Source organism: Strigops habroptila, chromosome 9 (genome assembly GCF_004027225.2).
Source record: "Strigops habroptila isolate Jane chromosome 9, bStrHab1.2.pri, whole genome shotgun sequence".
NCBI lineage: Eukaryota > Metazoa > Chordata > Aves > Psittaciformes > Psittacidae > Strigops > Strigops habroptila.
This window is the reverse complement of record NC_044285.2, coordinates 1,435,884-1,457,038: the sequence shown is the minus strand read 5'-3', so window position 1 is coordinate 1,457,038 and position 21,155 is coordinate 1,435,884. Positions and strand designations below refer to the sequence as shown.

Genomic DNA, 21,155 nt, shown 5'->3' with positions numbered 1-21,155 from the left:
CCAGGCTGCAGTGGAGATCCAGACCCAAGAACAAAGTATTTAGTGGCCACAGTGACCACTGCAACATGAACCAGCCCTTTCCTAGGGTAAACCCTCCTGTGTTAAAGTGATGTGCTCAAGGTCCTTAAACCTCAAAAGATTCAAGGAGCAATGGGTTTAAATTTAAACAGGGGAAGCTCAGATTAGATCTTAGGCAGAAGCTGTTCCCTGTGAGGGTGCTGAGGCGCTGGCACAGGGTGCCCAGAGAAGCTGTGGCTGCCCCATCCCTGGCAGTGTTCAAGGCCAGGTTGGACACAGGGGCTTGGAGCAACCTGCTCTAGTGGACGGTGTCCCTGCCCATGGCAGGGGGTTGAAGCTGGATGAGATTTAAGGTCTCTTCAACCCAAACCAGGCTGGGATTCTGTGAATCTCCTTTCAAAGGGCAGAGCTGCCTCAGGAAGCAGTGGGAGTCACTCAGTTTTTACCAAGTGCTTTTATTCACTGTGCTTTGCTAATGGCTTTTTCTCTTCTACTACTTGAATTCAGTCACAGAGGGCTCTAACACAAGTTTTATAGACATAACTCACTGCAGGGATGCAGCTGGGGTTGCAGGAGCTCGCCTCCATCACCTGAGCCTGGAGAAGTGGTGAGTGGGAACAGACCCCACTGGGCACTGGAGCTCACCCCCTGCCTGATGGATGCTCTTTTTGGGCTGCATTCATGGGGAACTGGTCCTTCTGCCACCAGCCAGGCCCTTCCTGCACCGTGTCTGCACTCATCAGTGAGGGTTTAACCCCATCATCATCACCCTGGGACCACTGTGCAGATCCAAGGAAGGGCAGCTCAGCCCCTTCCCGGCATGTTTTACTCATCTTGGAGCAGTGTGGGAGCAGCAGATGCATCTCTCAGTGCCAAGATGTGGGGAGGGTGAGAGCTCCGACTTCCCTGCCATCCCTGACTCCCGTTAAAGGCCGGGATGCTCCCGGGGTGGCAATGGTGGTACCTGGGCCACCGTGGGGCTGGGATGCTGCGCCCCTGCCGCCACCCCGGCTTTAAACCCTTAAGTCACAAGGACTGTGCTGCCCTTTGTTGTTCAAACACCCCCTTCCCGGCTGGCTCTGGTTGACACACACACATCGTGCAGCTTGTGTTGGTCAGGAATTTATTTGAAATACATCTACCTTAGAAAAACTAGATTATTCTTTTTTAATTCAAATCACTCTAAAATATCAAAACTTAAAAACTTTCCTTTGCTGGATGGAGGTTGTTCATGTGCAGGGTGTAAAATGCCCACGGCTCAGGGATGTAGATCACACCGGGGTACTTCTTCCTGAGGATTTTGTCATTCCACAGCCAAACCACCCAAAGAGCAATGAGGACCAGTGTGATGATGAAGGAGTAGAAGAGGAAAAGCCCATTGCTGTCCAGCACGAGCCCTTTGCGCTTCTGGTGCATCACCAAAGCCATCATGGCAAAGAAAGTGAAAATGTAGAGGATGAAAATCTGACCTTCGGTCACGAGGTACCTACAAAGCAAAGACACCCATTAGTGCTCCCATGGAGAACACAGCACTTCCAGCCTTACCTGGGTGAGCACCTCCCCTTCTCCTGCTCTACATCAGACAAAGCTGTGCTGCCTTCTGCCAGCTTTTAAGCTGTGATTTGGTTTCACCTTTCCGATCAGTAATTTAACAACTGAACTATGAGCTTCATTAAGAGAATTGGTGAAGAAATGGGATTTTGGGCTCAGTTTGTGAATGGGATGCTTAAAGGCAGAACCAAAGCCAGACTCTGGCTCTGTCCCATGGATGTTGTGCTTATTTAGTCCAAAAACCCACTGCTCCCCCTGTGTATCTGGCAGTGGCCAGTCCTGAGCGGGTGTTAGCAGGGAAAGGAGGAATTACACTCCCTGGTTCTCGAAGGCTCACACAAGAGCTGCAGAGCTTTGCGCCGATGGATTTAAAGGCAGCGCATTGGGGGAACTGGGAACTGACCAAATCATCCTGATGATTTTGACTATCAAAACTTAATTTAGTGTATAAAAGCAGCCTCGGCAGGGGGCAAAGCCCTGGGCAAGAGAGAGCCTCATCTCTGGAGACGAATGAGAAGCTGTTTGGCTGCCATCAGGGAACCCGTTTGGGAAGAGGAGGCTAATGAGAATGGGAAATAAATAAGACCTCTCTCAAAAGGCTATTTGGGACCCGCAGGGCGAGAGGAGGAGGCAGCGCCTGAGCATCACCCGTGCGGCCTGGGCTCTGCGTGAGACGTCTGGACACTGCTGAGAGCATCCCCATTGCCAGCAGCGAGCTGAGACTGTGTGGATGTGCTGCAGGCACCGGGTGAGCGCCCCAAAATCATCAGGGAACCGGCTGAGAGGCAGCAAACGGCAGCCTTTGAAGGGGGAGAGACAGCAAATACCATGGAGGGTGGAAGCTGGAGCTCCAGCAATCACAGTATGACCAACTGTGGTTGAAGAAGCATCCCAAGCAGGGATGTGAGTGCTCATGGGTGACCCTGGACTTGTCCCAGCTTGTAAAGGCTGAAGTGGCTGCAAATATCGATGTGATTTGATGTGATTTGATTTGATTTAATTTGATTTTCCAGCCCTGCAGAGCAGAAACTGCAGCAAGTTCTGCCCTGGGGAAGGCAGAAGCCCTCCCTGCACACTGTGGGCTTGCCTGTGGTATTCCTGGGTACTCCCTCTTCATCCTTTACCCATCCAGAGTGGACAGAAGCCACTTACCAGTAGTAAAGGCTGCTGGGCCCCATCAGAAGCAAGGCAGCCACTGGCATCCTGCTCTCCTCCTCGACAGGGGTGAAGCAGCCAGTGAAATATATGAACAGGATCAGGAAAAAAGGGATATACCTGCACATACAAACAGCTCCCATTAGTGGCGTGAGCCTGGGAAGTGTTTAAACCCCCTCCCCAAATCCAAACCATGCACATGAGCCATTCCTGTGCTGTCCTGGCTGCACCGAGTGCTCCTGCAGGTACTGACTTCTGGGGCTCTCATTGGAATAGCCCAAGTTTGCTGATGAGGTTGAATGTTGGGCTCAAGTGTTGAACAATCACATCTGTCACTGTGAGAGGCTGCGTGGTGTTAAAGGCTGAACTGTAGGAACGCAGGATGGGGACCAGGATTTCAGTGACCTCACAGAGCCCTTTTAATTTAAAAGAATAGGATTTAGTTGCTTCTCAGAGCTCCAGGAACAGCAAATAAACCGGGAAAGCCTCATGGGGAGAGATTTCCCTCTGCTCTGAGCAACCTCAGGATTATCTGGCAGCGGATAAAGGGAGAGACAGTCCCTTCTGGGGTCTCTGGTGCAGGCAGAGCAGCAGGACATGGACACATCTGGCACTGCCCATGTTCCCTGCCCCTGGGTAGGAGTGAGGCTGGATGAAGCACGTTGTCCCGCTGGAACAAGCATTTCTAGGGTCAGCTTGGGGCAATAGAACTGAAATCGGATCCTAACTGAGCTCCCTGGATCACCATGGCCAAGTGGTCTCTGTTACTGGTCTGGCTATGAGAATAACCCGTCCCTCTCGCTGGAGGGTCACTACATGGATGCACAGTGAAGGAGGGGAGTGAGTAAAGGGCTCGAGTCTCAGCTCATGTGGGAGATGACAGCCAATGGTTTGACAAACCATCCCTATGGCTGTCAAACAACTGCCACATCCTAGAAACATCACTGAGACAGAGATAAAACTAGGGGGAAACGGGTGATTTTCCGAGGGGGAGACCCACTGTAACCACCCTGGCTCTGAGAGCATCATCCCCAGCCAGCTCTCATCAGCTGGGATTTATGTTTTTCCCATATTAAGCTCTGATCAGCTCAGATCTGCCCTTCCTCCCATTACATTCTGAGGCTGCTGCATAGGCTGCGAGTTGCTTACCACATCGAATGACCTAAATATTCATCGTAGTAGTACAGCAGCTCAAAGGAATCAATCTGCAACACAACAAAGAGCTTTAGAAGGGCAGAGGGAACAGGAGGCTTTTATATAAGGACAAGCAATTAATGTGTTTTTTGAAGTGCTTGTATAAAGCAGCCTCTTTACCAGTGTCTCTGGCTTCAGGTTCTTGATGATGGGGTTCTCTCTTACAGACAGATGGTGCTGGTAGCCACTGAAAATCAAGCGATGGTTGACAGAGTCTCCAACCAAGTGGATGCTGGCTCCCATGACAAACATGATGATGCTGACGTAGATCATGGATCTCGGTAAGGTCTTGGGGGACCTCTCGATGAGCTAAAACCACAGAGAGGTGTTGAAGAGCGCGGTGGGACCAGCAGAGACACGCAGCAGGTTCTGCTCACCCTGAATTTATGGTGCTTTGCAAGAATCACCCCAAAACACAGGGAGGGGGCCTGCAGAGAGCTGCAGGCTGTGCTGCTGTAGCAGGCGTGAGCTGCTGCCCGTGGTGGCCAGCACCTTGTAGGGACAACACATCCCTTCCATGGGGAAAGCAGTGTGACCGCACCAGAATGAGCTTTCCTGATGGCAGCTTTCCCTGAACACATCCCAGACAGGTTTCTACCAGCCTACATGGCTTCCAGGTTTGTGTCCACTCTTTATCCCTGGTTACAACAATAAAACCCTAGTTTTATGCCCTTTCTACAAAGCAACACCCTCAACCTGAGTCAATGCATAGACCAGATCAGTGATCCAGTACTTCTAATGGAGTACTCGGAGCAATTTCTTCACCAGATGAGCTCAAACCCGATTAATGAGAAACAAAAAGGCAGCCGGGTTCCCCAGTTCCTCGGCTGTGGAAAGCTGGTTCCTCTGGATGCGGAAGGCTGGCTGTGCCCTCCAGTGGCAGGGAGAGCCTCCAGCAGCACTCAGCCACACACTTTACTCCCCTGGCTAAGAGACACTTGCTCCTTTATAACTAACTCTCCACTGGATGGTTTTCAAAGGACTCTTGTTGAACTACTTGGAGTTTGGTTTTTCTGTCTTCCTGAAGGAATCGCACTCACCTCTCTGAGTATTCCATAGAATCACGGAATGGTTTGTGTTGGAAGGGACCTTAAAGCTCCTCCAGTTCCAACCCCTGCCACGGGCAGGGACACCTTCCACTAGAGCAGGTTGCTCCAAGCCCCTGTGTCCAACCTGGCCTTGAACACTGCCAGGGATGGGGCAGCCACAGCTTCTCTGGGCACCCTGTGCCAGCGCCTCAGCACCCTCACAGGGAAGAGCTTCTGCCTCAGAGCTCATCTCAATCTAGAAATATCTAATTGCCAGCAAAACCAGTTGAGGCAACCTTCGAACACCAGCTTTAGCTCTGCCTTTACCATCTCGTGGTCTGCTTAGCCTTGGTGGAGGCAGGCACCTCCACATGAGGCTGACGGGAGCCCCGTGTTACCTGGAGCGAGCTCCTGCAGGCCTGGCTGGGGATGAGGAGCAGGAGCTTCTCTCTATAAAGGAGCTCTTCTTCTGGGTAAAGACCTCAAAGGACATGAATCCCAGCTCAAGAGGTGTTCAGGATTGGGGGGGACACCAAGCCGTGCTCAAGAACACAGTCAGGGGACACGCACCAGCCCAGGATCAACCGGGGCCACCTTCGCCTCCCATCTCCCTGCTGCCAAAGCAGCTTTGCAGCGCTCCATCAACACTGGAAAGCTCCTTATTTGTATTTAATTTTGAGGCTTAACTTCCCCTTTCTCTGAAACTGCTGCATGAACGTCAGAGCAGCCCGAGAGGACGAGGACCAGGAGAGCTCTCGTCTGCTGGAGAAGGACGGTGGGACGCGTCCTTCAAGGGGACACTGGGCAAACGAACGCATCCTGAATAACAAATGAGTTTTCCTATGGATCAACCCCTCGTGCTGTGCTGCCAGGAGAGCCCAGGACAGCAAACGTGAAGCTGATGAGAACCCAGCCGGCGGAATCGGCTGTGTCAGACTGGGATGGGTCACACAGAGCTTCCACATCCCCCAAGGGACGGATCCTGAATGTTCCTTTTTGGCCACAACGGCATTTAAAGTCTCCCAGACAGGCTCAGGAGAGAGAAAATCATTTACATCTTAGGATGTAATTCAATTTTTAGCTAATTTATAATTGCTTTCTCTATCTCCTGGCTGCTGAGTATTTAATGTAAGGAGATTTCTAATGACAGGATAGTCTTTAACCTCATAAATGGTTTATAGGATCCAGTGGCTGGCAGCTGAAGCAAGATGAATTCAAGCTAAAGCTACAATTCTCATGTCAAACAGCAAGTGTAATTAAGCTCTGAGCAATTTAGAACATCTACCACAGTTCCAGCTGTCTCAAAAGGTCTTTTAAGTCATGGATGTTGACTTAAAAATATGCTTTGGCTCAGGCAGGGAGAAGGGCTCTAATTCCTCTTGAATCCAGAATTCCTGGGGGAAGCAATCTGCACTGTATATGCAGGGAATGGAGTTGTATTAAGATGGTCACTGCCTTGCTCTGTAAAAGGTGGCACCACAAATTCCTTTTGCAGTGGCAAAGCTCGCTCTGAGGGCTGGCTCACTTGCCAGAGTTTGGGAATAACCAACATTCATTCACCAAGTCACCAACAAACCCTTAGGCTTCACAAAACTGTGGTGTTTGCCCTGTTTTTACAACCAGTAGTATTAAAAAGCCCAACAAACCCAACAGCTGCACGCCGAGGTTTACCTTTAGCAGAAGAAACGGTGTGATGACATTGTAAGCCATGTGGAAATAATCTCCGGCACTCGGTTTGTTTAGAGGGAACCACTCCAAAGGTAGGATTATCTGAGGAGGGGGGGAGAAAAGCAGCACATCAGTATATCCCCACCACCCAGCTCGTGGTTACAGCCCATTGCTGGCTGAAAGAGAGAGAAAACCCTTGCTTTGGACTGCTGCCGCTCGCTAAGTGTCAGCTTGGCTTCACATAGCTGTTAGTAACGGAGCTGGGCAGCTCTTCTTGCAGTGAGCACCCCTAAAAGCACAGTCTGGAAGGGGGTGTATTTACATCTCAGCCAGTGCCTAAAGAGGCTATAAGAAACCTGGAGAGGGGCTTTGGACAAGGGCCTGTAGGGACAGGACAAGGGGAATGGCTTTAACCTGCCAGAGGGGAGATTGAGATGAGCTCTGAGGCAGAAGCTCTTCCCTGTGAGGGTGCTGAGGCGCTGGCACAGACTTTTCCCAGAGAAGCTGTGGCTGCCCCATCCCTGGCAGTGTTCAAGGCCAGGTTGGACACAGGGGCTTGGAGCAACCTGCTCTAGTGGAAGGTGTCCCTGCCCATGGCAGGGGGTTGGAGCTGGATGAGCTTTGAGGTCCCTTCAACCCAAACCAGTCTGGGATTCTGTAAGAGCAGGAGTCCCACCTTCCCAGATACCTTCCCTACAACTGGAGCAACAGCTGGTTTGGTACCAGTTACAGCAGGACATGGCAATGGTCCTTGTCTCAAGGACAGCTCCCCAAGGGAGCCCACCACGGCTCTGCCCCCCTCTCCTCCACCCTGCACAAGGTGATGGGAAGCAAAGCAGTGGCTGCCTCTGCCGCACTCACCATGGCAATGGGACGCCCGAAGTCCAGCACCCAGTTCTGCAGGGTGAAGTAGAACCACAGATCCAAATGAAACGGGGAGGTCTTGAAGGTGTCCTCGTTCTTGACTGCTCCATGCCTGGAGGTGACAGAAGTGACAGTGTCAGCCTTAACTACTAGAACAGGTTTCTGAGGAGGGAGGGAGCAGACTACAGGTCTGCATCCCTACCCAAAACCTGGGCTTCCCTGGCTGCTGGTGCATATCCAGGCTTTGGGATCTGTGGAATAACGAAGCTGAGAGACGAAGGAGAGTAGGAGGCAGCATAGAAAGACAAAGTGTTGTGAATACAGTCTGGAGTATCCCCATAAGTCGGCTCCTGGGTGAGAAGTGAGCACAAAAGCAGGATGAAAAGCTTAACTGCTGAATTAAGTGCACCTATTTTTAACTTTTGCATGACGAAGCAGAATTCAACTCCCGTGGCACTTCCAAATGCTAAACATGCATCGCTGCCCGGTGGTACTCGAGCACAGGGATGCTCTGCACGCACTATCACCTTCATCTTCCACTCTGCTCCTCTGCCTCCGCAGAGCGGGGCCTGATCCAACCCCGCTGAGGTCTTTACATCAAATAACCCTCCAGCACCACCGGACTTTCACCTCCCTATGGGAAAAGTGGATGAATCGCTCTCCCGTGGTGTCCAGACAGGATCAGCCACGAGCTTGTGCTACCCGTGGTCCAAACCCGATGGGTGAAGAGGATGGTGGTACCCTGGACAAGCTGGGGTGCCCTGGATGAGCCGGGAGAGCTGCAGCTCCCTGGAAGCGGTTGAGGATCCCAGACCAGCCTGGGGGGACCCAGCTAAGCCAGGATGCCCCGGACAAAGCTGAGCGGGGGAACCGCTCGGTGAGGATGGGACACCCCGACCCTCCGGGACCCCCGAAGCATCCTGATGGGGCTGGTACCCGGGATGGGGCGGGAGAGGAACGAGACATGCCGGGGGAGCGCGGGGCAGGGTGCACGGGGGGGTGGATGGGTTGGGGAAGGCGGGGACCGGGGGGAACAAAGAGGAGGGTCCCGTTTTCGTGCCCCCCCTCCACCGCCGCCCCCTCCGCTCACCTGCCCGGGTAGAGCGGCCCGGCGGGCTGCGGGGAGCCCGGGGCCGCCGCCGGGAACGGCCGCCGCCGCGCCGCGCCCTGCATGTGCCCACCCGGCCCCGCTGCTGCCGGCCCCGGCGCGGCCCCGCCTCGGCGCCGGGGGACGAGCGGCGGCTGCGCGGCCGGGAGCACCGGGACCGCCCCGGCCGGGGAGGAGCGAGCGGCTCCGCTCGGCTGGGTTCGGTTCGGTTCGGCTCGGCTCGGCTCGGCTCGGCTGGGTCCAGCCTTCTCCCCATCCAAATTCCGGGCATTTTATTTCCCTTCCCTCTCCGGATCCCGAGTGTCCGATCTTTGCTGGTTTTAGGAGAGGAAGAGGAGAAGGAGGATATTTAACTCCTTAATTCCTCGTTCAGTGAGGAGCTCTCGGCCCTGGTGCCTCGATATGAGTCTCCACTCAGCCTAGAAAATAAAATCCAGGGGTGGGAAAAGTCTGGTGGAGAACAACATGGAAAATACAGCCTGTTCCATGCCATGCCTGTGTTGTTTTAAGCCGGAGGTTTAATGGAAATAAGGTGCTGCGGATTTGGTTTATTGCCATAAGCAAATCTCTACATGTGGCAGGTCTCATCTCCATTAGCTTGGAATGAAGTGACCTGTGCTTGGCACCTGCACGGTGTAAGGAAAATGGACATAATCACTGCAATGAGCTGGGAGATGTGGGTGCTCTAATCCCTCTCCCCCATTCATTATCCCTTTGCCTGGATAAATGCAGTCGGGTCAAGCAACCCATGGGTGGTAAAAGTGTGAGGCAGGGAAGGAGTTGCACCCCTGTGACTTGATTTGTAACCCATGGGACTTGTAGTTTGGGGTCTAAATTGGGAGCTGCCACTGCATTTGAAACACACAGAACTCCTCAAGTAGAGACACAGTTTAAGGTGTTCTTTCAGCCATTAACAGGCATTTAACGAGCTAATCGGTTTAATCACTGGAAGCCTTTGGCTTCTGACCCTGCTCCTGGGTCACTGGAGGACTCAAGTGACCTTGAGTGTGGTGGAGCTCAGGGGTTTACACATAGAATTCCAGACTGGTTTGTGTTGGAAGGGACCTTAAAGCTCATCCAGTTCCGACCCCCTGCCACGGGCAGGGACACCTTCCACTAGAGCAGGTTGCTCCAAGCCCCTGTGTCCAGCGTGGCCTTGAAATACCCTTGAAAAGTGGAGGAGATCATTGAGGTAACAGAGACAGGTTCCACTTAAACTTACCATGAACCCGGCTTGTCACACTGTGCCTTACACACGTATGTGGCTGTTAGAAGCTGATCCTCCCCGACTGAACACGCAGAGCTGACCGCGGTCTTGACTTGCTTCCTCTTGCCTTTCCAGGGCTCCTTTGGCCACATGGCCAGGCTGCTGCTCCCATACATAATGCACGGCCCAGCCTGTGCCAAACTTTCCACAAAGAGCTGCTGCTCTAGTTGCATGATTTTAAATTAACTATTAATACGGCTGATACCGTATCCCCTCGAAAACAACGGCACGCAACAGCCGGCGGCGCAGGTTGTGTATCCCGTTACTTACTGTGGCCTTTATCGGTCTCATGTAACTCGTCACAGTGTGAGGCATCTCCCGAGGGTCTCTGGGGGCATCTGTGTGGAGGAAAGGAGAGGCGGCCATGCAGGCGGGGTGCATTCAGCTCTTGGTTAAGCTGATACGCGTGCAGTGGGTCTGGTGATGGTGTCCCTGAAACCAAGGATGAAGTAGTTGTGACTGGGTACATGTGCTGACTGGTTTGTTGGGTAGAGTCATGTCCGAGGCGATGAAAGCTGCTGGTCCCTTGAAAAGAAAAGAATGAACTGAGCCAAACAAAACCAAACTCAGCCCATCTGAACCCAACTCCTCTAATCCAACCCAACCTAACCCAACCCAGTCCAGCTAACCCAATCAAACTGAACCCAACTCCTCTAATCCAACCCAACCTAACCCAACCCAATCCAACCAACCCAGTCAAACTGAACCCAACCCAATGCAACCAACCCATCCCGACTGAATCCAACCCTACCAAATCCCAATGGAACCAGATCCAACCCAACCCAATCCAACCAACCCATCCCAACCGTGCCCAGCCCATCCCATCCCATCCCAACCAAATCCAACCCTACCAAATCCCAATGGAACCAGACCCAACCCAGCACAGCCCAGCTGAACCCAACCCAACTCTACCCCACCGAGCCGGAGCCAGGGGGAGGGCAGGACGGGTCGGGCCGAGCAGCGATGCCCGAGGCCGGGCGGGCAGCACCGGGTACCCCGGGACAGGGGAGGCGGCCCCGTCCGGCCGCGGGTTCGAGTCCCGCCGCGGCCCGGAACTCCCGCGCAGCGCCGCGGGTTGCCGGGGGGAAACGCTGCAGAGATGGCGGCGTTTCCGGTTTCGCTTCCGGCAGTCGGCGGCGGGGGCGGAGCGGCGGCGCCCGGCAGGGCCCTTCCCGCGACCCGTCGCGGTGCAGCCCCGCGCGCGGCGCTCCGCGGGTCCCCCGCACCGGGCGGCGGCCGCGCCGCGGGTTCGATCCCCGCCGCGCCACGGGCGATGGGCCGCGGGCGTTCGTGAGGCGGCGGCGGCGGTGGGCGCTGGGGCTGCCCCGTCTCGCCGCCGGCCCGAGGCGGGGTGGTGGTGGTGAGGGCTGGCCCGGCACAGGGTGGGGCGGCTGTCCCCGAGGGGGCCGCATGTGCCCCCCGCCGGGCACCGGGGCAGGACGGAGGAGGAGGCGGAGGGAGAGGCCGCCCCGGCGGCGGGGCAGGCCGGCAGGCCCGAGCCCAGGCCCGGTCGTCGGGGCCGCAGCCGTGAGGAGGAGGAGGCGGCGATGGAGGGCCTGGCCGGCTACGTGTATAAGGCGGCGAGCGAGGGGCGAGTGCTGACCCTGGCCGCGCTGCTGCTGAACCGCTCCGAGAGCGACATCAAGTACCTGCTGGGCTACGTGAGCCAGCACGGCGGGCAGCGCTCCACGCCGCTCATCATCGCCGCCCGCAACGGGCACACCAAGGTGGTCCGCCTGCTCCTTGAGCACTACCGGGTGCAGACGCAGCAGACCGGCACGGTCCGCTTCGACGGGTACGTAAGAGCTCGTTGCCACCGCCAGACATGGGTGTCGGTACCGGCGTGGGGCTGGGGACCCACCGCTCACCCAGCGCGGGTGGGGAAGGGTGCTTCCGTAGCCGTAAAAGTGCCTTTGGTGTTTGTGATCCGGCACCTGGTGAGTGATGAGCCATAAACGCCTTTGCTGTTCTGAGGTTCCCCACCCAAAACTAGGCAGAGTTGTGTTTGTTTTGCTCTCACTGAGCACGTCATGCTCTGCTTGTGCTAAAGTGGCCTTTTCTGTGACACTGATCCCTGCTGCCAGTGGTACCTGCACAATGGGAGCCTTTCTCACTCAAATTGAGGGTTTCCCAGTGTCCAGACGAGGCATCCCAAGGAACATCTTTTCATCACCGCTGGGAGCCAATGTGTGGGGTGCTCAGGAGTGAAATGAGACACAAATTCTTCACTTATAAGGGTGCTGAGGCGCTGGCACAGGGTGCCCAGAGAAGCTGTGGCTGCCCCATCCCTGGCAGTGTTCAAGGCCAGGTGCCCATCAAGTCCTTGCCTATATGTCCATCTCCACCGTAAGGCTGACTAATCGTGACGGTAGATTGGTCTTTTGAACATCTTTCATCGGGCTCCTACTTGAGGAGCTGGAGTTGTGCCTGCACAGCTCTGCCTGGCCCAGGGACAGGCTGGCTTGGTCCTTACATGCATGAAAGGGGAGGAACCAACTTCCCTGTGTGGTTTGTTGGGTTTTTTTTTTCCTTCCTCTTCCAGCCCTTTTTTTCCACAGGCAAAAACCAGTTGAGAAAAACTGGTGAGATCCGCCCCAAACTCAGCTAAAGCTTGACAGAAAGCGATAGGAAGGGCTGTCCCCCCACTCTGCTGCTGAATTTTCTGGCCTGGATGGGGTGGTGATCCGCTTGCCAGAGCCGCTGCCTGGTTCAGATTAAAGGAGGTGTTGTCTGAGGCACAATGGGCACAGTGGGAGTCGAGGAGAGAGGCGGCATGTGATCCCGCGTTGCTGTCATTCTTCGTGAGATAAGGTGGCACAGCAGCTCCCCTTGTTTGAGCTCCAGGCTTTTGACTTGTAAATACACACCTGTAGCACACCAGTAAATTACCTCGTGTTCATTAACAAATCCCAGGCCCTGATTTTCCTCCTGATTTAGTATAAAAGTATTTTAATGTGATCATTTGCAAAATAAGGAACTTCTTACTGTGGATAAAGGTGTGGATGTCCCTGCACAGCCTCTGAAGTGTTGTCTAGAGGGGTTGGATTTATGAACAGCCACAGACACAACTAGTCCTGTTGGGCTATGTGAGAGCTTTATCATAGAATGATAAAAATCACTCTTAAAATTAAGTCACTGTCTTATGATATTTTAACTTTGGGAAACATGACTATTTGGACATATGGAAATAAGATATTTATCCCTCTGTGATTTGGGATGTGCTTTGAGTGTGTTTGTGTTAGCTGCAGGGTGAGTGCTGCCTGTTTCTATGCTTAAGTGCTACTTCAGAAATCAGGGAGATGGAAAGGACCTTAGCCTTTATCTTTGTAGTTACACGATTGCTGGATTTGGGAATGAAAACAACCTAAGAAAACGTGATGTTTTGCTAAACTGTCCCCTCATTTACGAGCGCCAGCAAGCTGTCTGCAAGGCCATGACGTAGAACAGACCTCATACAGCCCAGCTTATAAGAACTTCTGCTTTTTTAAATTGCATTTTATTCCTGGAGTTCCATTTGTGTAACACTGCTGGGCTGCTTTATGGTGCAGTCTCTCAAACCAGAACTATCGGAGCAGTGGAAGCGGTGGCAATTCTGCAGCTCGGGGAGAGAGAACAAGTGAAGAGGTAGGAACTTCTTAAGCCTTTTTTTCTGCCAAAGCCTCTGTATTGTGTCAGAGTTTGTATTTTTGTGTCAATAAGTCAATTTAAAGTTTTTCCTCTGTCTTTTAATGTGTCAGTTTCTGGCACAAGGCATCAAAGAAGTGGTAATTCTTGTAGCTATTCGTGCTCTGCAGGCTGAGGGCTGGAGCTTGCAGGTGGGATCTTCAAAGCAGCCTGGGAAGTACTAGTGCAAATGTGGCTAAATCCCCAGGCTGCTCTGAAGCTTCGTAAGAACCGTGGAGTGGTTTGTGTTGGAAGGGACCTTAAAGCTCCTCCAGCTCCAACCCCTGCCACGGGCAGGGACACCTTCCACTAGAGCAGGTTGCTCCAAGCCCCTGTGTCCAACCTGGCCTTGAACACTGCCAGGGATGGGGCAGCCACAGCGTCTCTGTGCCGGTGTCTCATGTTCGGTTGCCAACGCTGCTTCTTTTGGGAGGTCTGCGTGTTGATAAGATTCTCATTCTTTTACTTTGGCTGTCTGGGTACATTCCTTCAAGTACAACACTGGCTATAAAATATCTTTTAATGGCTGGGTACATACATGCCTGTGGCCATCTGTAGAAGATGCTTTTGAAGGAGCATCATTGTAACTGCTTCTTTCTTGTCCTTGTGTTTTCAGCTTTGTCATTGATGGAGCCACAGCTCTGTGGTGCGCAGCAGGAGCCGGCCACTTTGAAGTAGTGAAGTTGCTGGTGAGTCACGGCGCCAACGTGAATCACACGACGGTGACCAATTCGACTCCGCTGAGGGCCGCGTGTTTCGACGGCAGGTTGGACATCGTGAAGTACCTGGTGGAAAACAACGCCAACATCAGCATCGCCAACAAGTATGACAACACTTGCCTTATGATCGCGGCTTACAAAGGCCACACGGACGTGGTGAGGTACCTCCTGGAGCAGCACGCTGATCCCAACGCCATAGCCCACTGCGGTGCCACGGCGTTGCACTTCGCGGCCGAAGCCGGGCACTTGGAGATAGTGAGGGAGCTGGTCAAGTGGAAGGCGGCGATGATGGTCAACGGCCACGGGATGACTCCGCTCAAAGTTGCTGCTGAGAGCTGCAAAGCTGATGTTGTAGAGCTGCTGCTTGCTCACTCTGACTGTGATCGGAGGAGCCGGATCGAAGCTCTGGAACTTTTGGGTGCCTCGTTTGCAAATGACAGAGAAAACTATGACATAATGAAGACTTACCACTATTTATATTTAGCGATGCTGGAGAGGTACCGAGACAGCGAGAATGTCATTGAAAAAGAAGTTCTTCCACAAATCGAAGCTTACGGAAACAGGACTGAATGCAGGACTCCTCAGGAATTAGAGTCTATTAGGCAGGACAGAGATGCCCTTCACATGGAAGGTCTCATTGTGCGGGAGAGAATTCTGGGCTCGGACAATATTGATGTTTCTCACCCCATTATTTACCGTGGGGCTGTTTATGCAGATAACATGGAGTTTGAACAGTGTATCAAGCTATGGCTCCATGCGTTGCATCTAAGGCAAAAGGGCAACAGGAACACTCATAAGGACCTCCTGAGGTTTGCTCAAGTCTTTTCTCAGATGATACACTTGAACGAGCCCGTTAAAGCCAAGGACATCGAGAGCGTTCTGAGGTGCAGCGTCCTGGAAATAGAACAAGGCATGTCCCGCATCAAAACCACCCAAGACTCCGACATCCACACAGCCATGGACAACTACGAAAGCAACATTTTTACCTTTCTTTACTTAGTCTGCATCTCTACCAAGACCCAGTGCAGCGAAGAGAATCAGTCCCGGATCAACAAACAGATTTATAACCTGATTCACCTCGACCCCAGGACTCGGGACGGCTCCAGCCTGCTGCATCACGCCGTCAATTCCAGTACTCCGGTTGACGACTTCCACACGAATGATGTCTGCAGCTTTCCCAACGCACTTGTCACAAAACTCTTGCTGGATTGTGGTGCTGACGTGAACGCTGTGGACAACGAAGGGAATAGCCCTCTCCACATCATCGTCCAGTACCACCGGCCCATCAGTGACTTCTTGACGTTGCATTCCATCATCATCAGCCTGGTGGAGGCCGGTGCTCATACAGACATGACGAATAAGCAGAAGAAAACCCCTCTTGATAAAAGTACAACGGGGGTGTCGGAAATACTCCTCAAAACTCAAATGAAGCTGAGTCTCAAGTGCCTGGCTGCCCGAGCAGTACGGATCTACAACATCAGCTACCAAAACCAGATCCCCAGAACTCTGGAAGAATTTGTGAAGTTTCACTAGGCTACACAGAAGCTTCGTGGTGGTGCTATCCTGGGATGACATCAATTGCAGACAGCAGAATACATATGTATACATGAAATTGCTTTTCTCTATTCTTTTGGGTTTGGGTTCCTCTGGATTCAGTCTGCAGATCTTGGGGAGGGGGAAAAAAGAAAGCCACATCATTTTCCTGTAGTCAACAGCTGATGTTTGAGATTTGAGTCGTTTCTTTTGATTAAAAGAATTGCTTCATTATCTCTTTGTTTTTCTAAACAAAATGAAAAGAATGCCAATGTCACTTGTGCAGAATGTTTTGTTTCCAATGCACGTCTCCACTGAGGAGCTGCAGCTTTGGGTATTATTTAAAGGCACCTCTGAAAGCCCGTGTCACTGAGGCAGTGACTTTACAAACTTTAAACCCTCTTGGAGTGAGGTGGGAAAGAGCAGTTGGAACGTGGTAGTTGATTAAAGGTGAAGTCTGGATGTACAGAGCAGTCCCTTGCTCTCATACCTCACCATCTCTTTATGCCTTTCAGTTAATGCTGAAGATGGTAACGTTTGATAACAGGTATTGTATTTTTTAAGTGAAGTTTTGAACAGCAGTTATCAACATACAGATGTATGGAATGCTCTGTTAGGAAATACAGGTTTAAATTCAGCTACGATGCATTCATCTGATTGATAGGAGTTGAAATATCGAGCTCTTCATTTACACAACTGCAGTAAGTATGGAATAACTTTTGAAAAATGAACTTGCACATTGAACAAAACCAACCAGAGTCATGGTTTCTTTTTTATGTAGCTAAGTTGCTCATATATAAAGATCGTGCATGGATACCTAGAAAATTGATAGGGTATTTGTGTCTCTGTGTGTCCCAACATTTCAAACTGCTTTTAACTTGTTTTTCTTCTGTTGTTTCAATGATCAACATGCACCTTTATTGACTCAAAGTATGTAAAACTGCACTCTTGGATTCCAAATGCTGTATCTTCCTAACGGAGTAGTCTGTCGCCAAAGAGAGTCTTCCTTGAAACTGCTTGAGCCTGGCTTTCCGGATGAGTGGAATCTGTGCCTCCCTGCATTGGACTGGAGGAATTTTTGTGATTTATACTCCTTTCATTATGAAAATCTCTATTGAATCTGATTTTTAAAAAATTGTCCTAGCGTAAGATCTTTTATGATAAGCAACTGATTGTATAATAACGCCGTTGCTTGAGAAAGTACTTCTCCTTGGTAGAAGTTGCAGATACTCCGGCAGTAAAATGTCACTTGTTTTGACAGGCTACTGAAAACTCTGTTTATGTTAAATGCAGCTTTTTAACTGTCAGATGATGAAAGAATGTTCTGTAGGGTTTTGGTTTTTTTTTTTTTTTTAAACAATCTGGGGTAGAACTTACTTTAAGGCGAGATTTGGGCACACGTTTCTATTTGTATTACAAATAAATAAACCTTGAATGTGGAAGAATTACCTCCTAACCCCTCATTTTTGTCTAGTGCTGCTTGGATTAGATGGTACCATGAGCACTGGCTCTTGTGTTTCCTTCCAGGGAAGAGCTTTAGAAATACCATGTCTTCTAAGCTGCAAACTTTTACTTTGCTCCTAAATGAGAAATGTATCTCAGGTATGCTTAAAACCCCATGACTCTCGCAGTTGAACGTGAGGCATCATGGCAAAGCCAAATGCAGCTGCACAGGGCCTTAATGCAGCAAGTGGATGGTATCAGATGGCTGGGACGGTGTTTGTGCTTCTGTAAACTGTTACCTACAGGTCTTGCACCTGATGGATTCACCCGAAGTCATCAGGAAAGCCGCAGGTTTGTATTTTGCTGAGTATTTACGGTGGTGATTTTTAGCCTGGCTGTTGGAAATGCGAAAAATCAAATGTTTAAGTACCACGGCTCATCGTGAGACATGGGGAATGCTTTTAGTGTCCCGTTTAGGGGTTGTGTCTCTTGGTGCTAAAGCTTTGAGCCCAAACCTCAGGCAATTTGAGTCCATGTAGCAGATGGTTATTATTTAGCTGTGTCCCGGGTTCAGCTGTAGCAGTTATTTTTCTCTTTCCTAGTCGCTGGTGCAGTGCTGTGTTTTCAACTTCAGCCTGAGAACAACGCTGATAACACACCGATGTTTTTACTTGTTGCCAAGTAATGTTTACTCCGATCAAGGACTTCTAGTCTCATGCTCTGCCAGTGAGGAGGGGCACGGAAAGCCGGGAGGAAGCTTCAGGAGAGACAGGACCTGACCCAAACTGGACAAAGGGGTATTCCATCCCACAGCATGTCATGCCCGGTATAGAAACTGGGGGGAGTTACCCGGAAGGCCCAGATCACTTCTTGGGTCGGGCTGGGTATCAGTCAGTGGGTGCTGAGTGTTTGCAGTGTGCATCACTTGTGTTTATTGGTTTCTCTTCCTTTTCTTCTTTTAGTTTTATATTCTCTCGCTTTGTTATTTCCCTTATCATTATTATTATTATTGGTGGTAGCAGTAGTGGTTTTGTATTATGTCTTAGTTACTGCACTGCTCTTATCTCAACCTATGGGATTTACATGCTTTCCATTCTCCTTCTCATCCCTTCAGGAGTGGGGGGGGAAGAAGAGGTTCTGAGTTAATCGGCTGCGCTTAAACCACGACAGTTGCTGGGAGCTGACTCAGTTAAAATTCACCAGTGTGTAAATCGTATGTATTACAGGAAAAAGTTGTCTGTTACGTATGTGTCACATGCTTCAAACAGAGCCCTGATGCCTTGCTGCTGCTTTTTACACTCGTGAAAGAGGGAGATTGAGATGAGCTCTGAGGCAGAAGCTGTTCCCTGTGAGGGTGCTGAGGCGCTGGCACAGGGTGCCCAGAGAAGCTGTGGCTGCCCCATCCCTGGCAGTGTTCAAGGCCAGGTTGGACACAGGGGCTTGGAGCAACCTGCTCTAGTGGAAGGTTGTGTGATATATATAACCCACACCTGTGGCAGGGGTTGGGATTGGATGAGCTTTGAGCTCCCTCCCAACACAAACCAGTCTGTGGTTCTATGATTTATAATTTGTGATGTACATATTGTTAAAAATGAGTTGGTGGTTCTGTTGTAGTGGAATTGGGGGGAAAAGGGGAGAGGGCTGAGCACCTCTTGCTACATCACAAAGCATTCTGGACTGGCAAGCATGTTGTGTTACTGTGGTGGTGTTTAAGACAGTATTTCCCTGCACTGTTGTTCTTGCTCTCAGGACACACCTCTAAGTGGTGTGTTCTTGTGAAATACCTGTACAAAACTGTTCTTGGAACAAATATGCATGCTTGAAATACCTGTCAGTAATAATAAGGTGAAGCAAGCTGCTCCTCCCACAATTCTGCCTTTTTAATAAGAAAAAAAAGGTCACACTAAATGATCATGTGGATAAGCTGCTGCTTCATCCCTTCATGTACCTTTGTTCTGATCCTTTCCCGCTTTTGGTTCCGTTGCAGGATATTTGCTGAGGTTCTGCTTTGTCCATGCTGTTCCCGGGGTGATTTCAAGATGTGAAGACTTGAAGAGAGACGATGCTGTTACCCAGAAGCAGCACTAAAACTTCTTGTCAGCAGGTTGCAAAGCACTTTACAAAGAGGGGGAGTGTCTGTGCTATGGACAGGAGCTCATGTTGAAGCTGCTCCTGTCTCAGGTGTGGTCCCTGGTCTTCATCCCAGATCCTGATGAAGACGGGTCCCTGCTTGTCTGCAGCCTGGGAAGGTGGTGTCATTAATGTGCTGTTCTGCCGCCTTTACAGTGAGAGCTCTTGGCCAAAGGATAGGAGGAAAAAAACCCCACTGGGTGCTGTTCCTGCATGCCTGTGGGTGAGCAGAGTCTATCATGGCTCTTGGTGTCCCGGGACCTTCCTTCTCCTTAGCCCGTAAATTCCTCTTTCAAGCATTAAAAGCTGAAGGAGAGTGTTTGCTCTTTGTGGAGTTATTTAAAGCTCTTGTTAAGATTCCTTACAAAGCCCACAGGTGCTCCTTTTGCTGGGAAAAGGAAGCAGAGTGATATCCCCTCTGCCAGGGACAATGTATGTGTATGCCCATAGGTTATTTATAGAGCTGGCTCGGTGCAGGGAGATGCTGTTGGAGAGCAAACAGGCTTTATAAATTTCCCCTGCCAAGGCCAGCCTGTGCTCAGTGGGGTGCTGAGCAAACCATCATCCCTGCTTGCTGGTGTCTCAGTCCCTGTGGCCAGAGGGGTGCAGAAGGGCAATGCCATCACACACAGAGGGAACTGCATCTAGCATTTAAAATGCTCATATCTTTGGGTCAGCTCTGTTTAAATCGTGGTCCCTAGGTGGTGATGAGAGCCCTCGGATGTCCTGGCATCATGCAGCTGCATGAAAAGCTGAGGTTTTCACTTATTTATTCCATAGGCCTCTACAGCTCTGTGGAGGGAAGCGCTGCTCAGCTCTACCTCAGAGCATCAGCATCAGCAAGCAGGGGAAAGCCCTTGGCTTAGTAAAGAAAACCATTGGCTGAAAACAGATCACTTCTTGAGTTTGTGAACTGAAATAACAACCATGTGGAGCAGCTCAGCTGCTTTGCCTGCGCTGATTTGAGTTAAATTGATAAAAGCTGCTGGTGCAAGTGGCTTTAACCAAGTTCTCAGTAGTTACAAACCCTCTTCGTGTTTTTGGAGAAGCACTGGTACTTTAACAGCCTACAGCAGGGGACAGGCACTGCATACTGGTGGGCAACAACCACTGCTGCAGGCCCTGGATGCTGCTGGGCAGGAGGTATGTGGCTATGGACAGTATAGACATATATGTATGTGTATATATTTATATATATATGTGTGTGTATATATATACATATACACACATAGACACACATATACATGCCTTTATATACACATAAATGCATAAGCATATGCACACACACATGCACACACATATACACACACATGTGTGTATATATATATATACACACACACGCAGAGAGATCTTGGCTGGTGCAGGGTCCTCTCTGACCACAGCTTCCTAAATTTGGAGGCTGGAGATGTTCTCTTAAAACCACACACACTTACATACAAACACCACAGACATATATATACGCGTACACATATACGTAGCTACACATTCTCACACAAACACATACATGTGAACACGCACAGGCTGTTGCACCGTCTTGCCTGTGAGCCTGGTTTCCCCAAACTGGAGGATGTATATATTGTGTCTATATATATACATATACATATACACACACACACACAGAGACATCTATTTTTTTATATATATATATATATATATGGAGAATACATAAAAAAATACATACACTCAGACATGTATTGAAGCCCTTACACGTGTCTTTGGATCTTGACGGCAGCAGGAGGGCACCCAACACCCCCATGTCCTTGGAAGGTGAAGGCTCCTGCCCAGACCTTGCTGACCGTCAGCTGTTTTCCTTG

General features: G+C 50.9%; 2 protein-coding genes across 7 annotated transcripts; one reads left to right on the top strand and one right to left on the bottom strand.

Annotated features, from left to right (window-relative positions):
• Positions 1-1,124: 1,124 nt before the first annotated feature.
• Positions 1,125-10,903, bottom strand: CLN6 (CLN6 transmembrane ER protein). 6 transcript variants are annotated; one of them, XM_030497361.1, is made up of 9 exons: positions 10,766-10,903; positions 10,124-10,378; positions 9,809-10,016; positions 7,476-7,590; positions 6,618-6,716; positions 4,039-4,227; positions 3,874-3,929; positions 2,722-2,844; positions 1,125-1,504 (listed from the first exon to the last, which is right to left on the bottom strand). In XM_030497361.1, the coding sequence occupies exons 2-9, from the start codon at positions 10,320-10,322 to the stop codon at positions 1,216-1,218; spliced, it is 1,278 nt and encodes a 425-aa protein (XP_030353221.1). In that variant the 5' UTR covers positions 10,323-10,378; positions 10,766-10,903; the 3' UTR covers positions 1,125-1,215. The 6 variants fall into 6 exon arrangements, with proteins under 6 accessions (XP_030353221.1, XP_030353225.1, XP_030353222.1 ...); XM_030497365.1 differs by having other exon boundaries at positions 10,124-10,285; XM_030497362.1 differs by having other exon boundaries at positions 10,771-10,903.
• An 82-nt stretch (positions 10,904-10,985) lies between these two features.
• On the top strand, positions 10,986-17,188 carry FEM1B (fem-1 homolog B). Its single transcript, XM_030497360.1, has 2 exons — positions 10,986-11,648; positions 14,133-17,188. The coding sequence occupies exons 1-2, from the start codon at positions 11,401-11,403 to the stop codon at positions 15,766-15,768; spliced, it is 1,884 nt and encodes a 627-aa protein (XP_030353220.1). The 5' UTR covers positions 10,986-11,400; the 3' UTR covers positions 15,769-17,188.
• The last annotated feature ends 3,967 nt before the right edge of the window (positions 17,189-21,155 follow it).

Coding starts and splice junctions, on each gene's coding strand:
- CLN6 (XM_030497361.1), bottom strand. CDS start 10,322: ATGTACCCAGTCACAACTACTTCATCCTTGGTTTCAGGGACACCATCA. Junction 6,717..7,475: donor TCGGGCGTCCCATTGCCATG/GTGAGTGCGGCA, acceptor CCCCCTCCTCAG/ATAATCCTACCTTTGGAGTG. Junction 2,845..3,873: donor TATTTAGGTCATTCGATGTG/GTAAGCAACTCG, acceptor TTGTATGTGCAG/GTATATCCCTTTTTTCCTGA.
- FEM1B (XM_030497360.1), top strand. CDS start 11,401: ATGGAGGGCCTGGCCGGCTACGTGTATAAGGCGGCGAGCGAGGGGCGA. Junction 11,649..14,132: donor GGCACGGTCCGCTTCGACGG/GTACGTAAGAGC, acceptor TTGTGTTTTCAG/CTTTGTCATTGATGGAGCCA.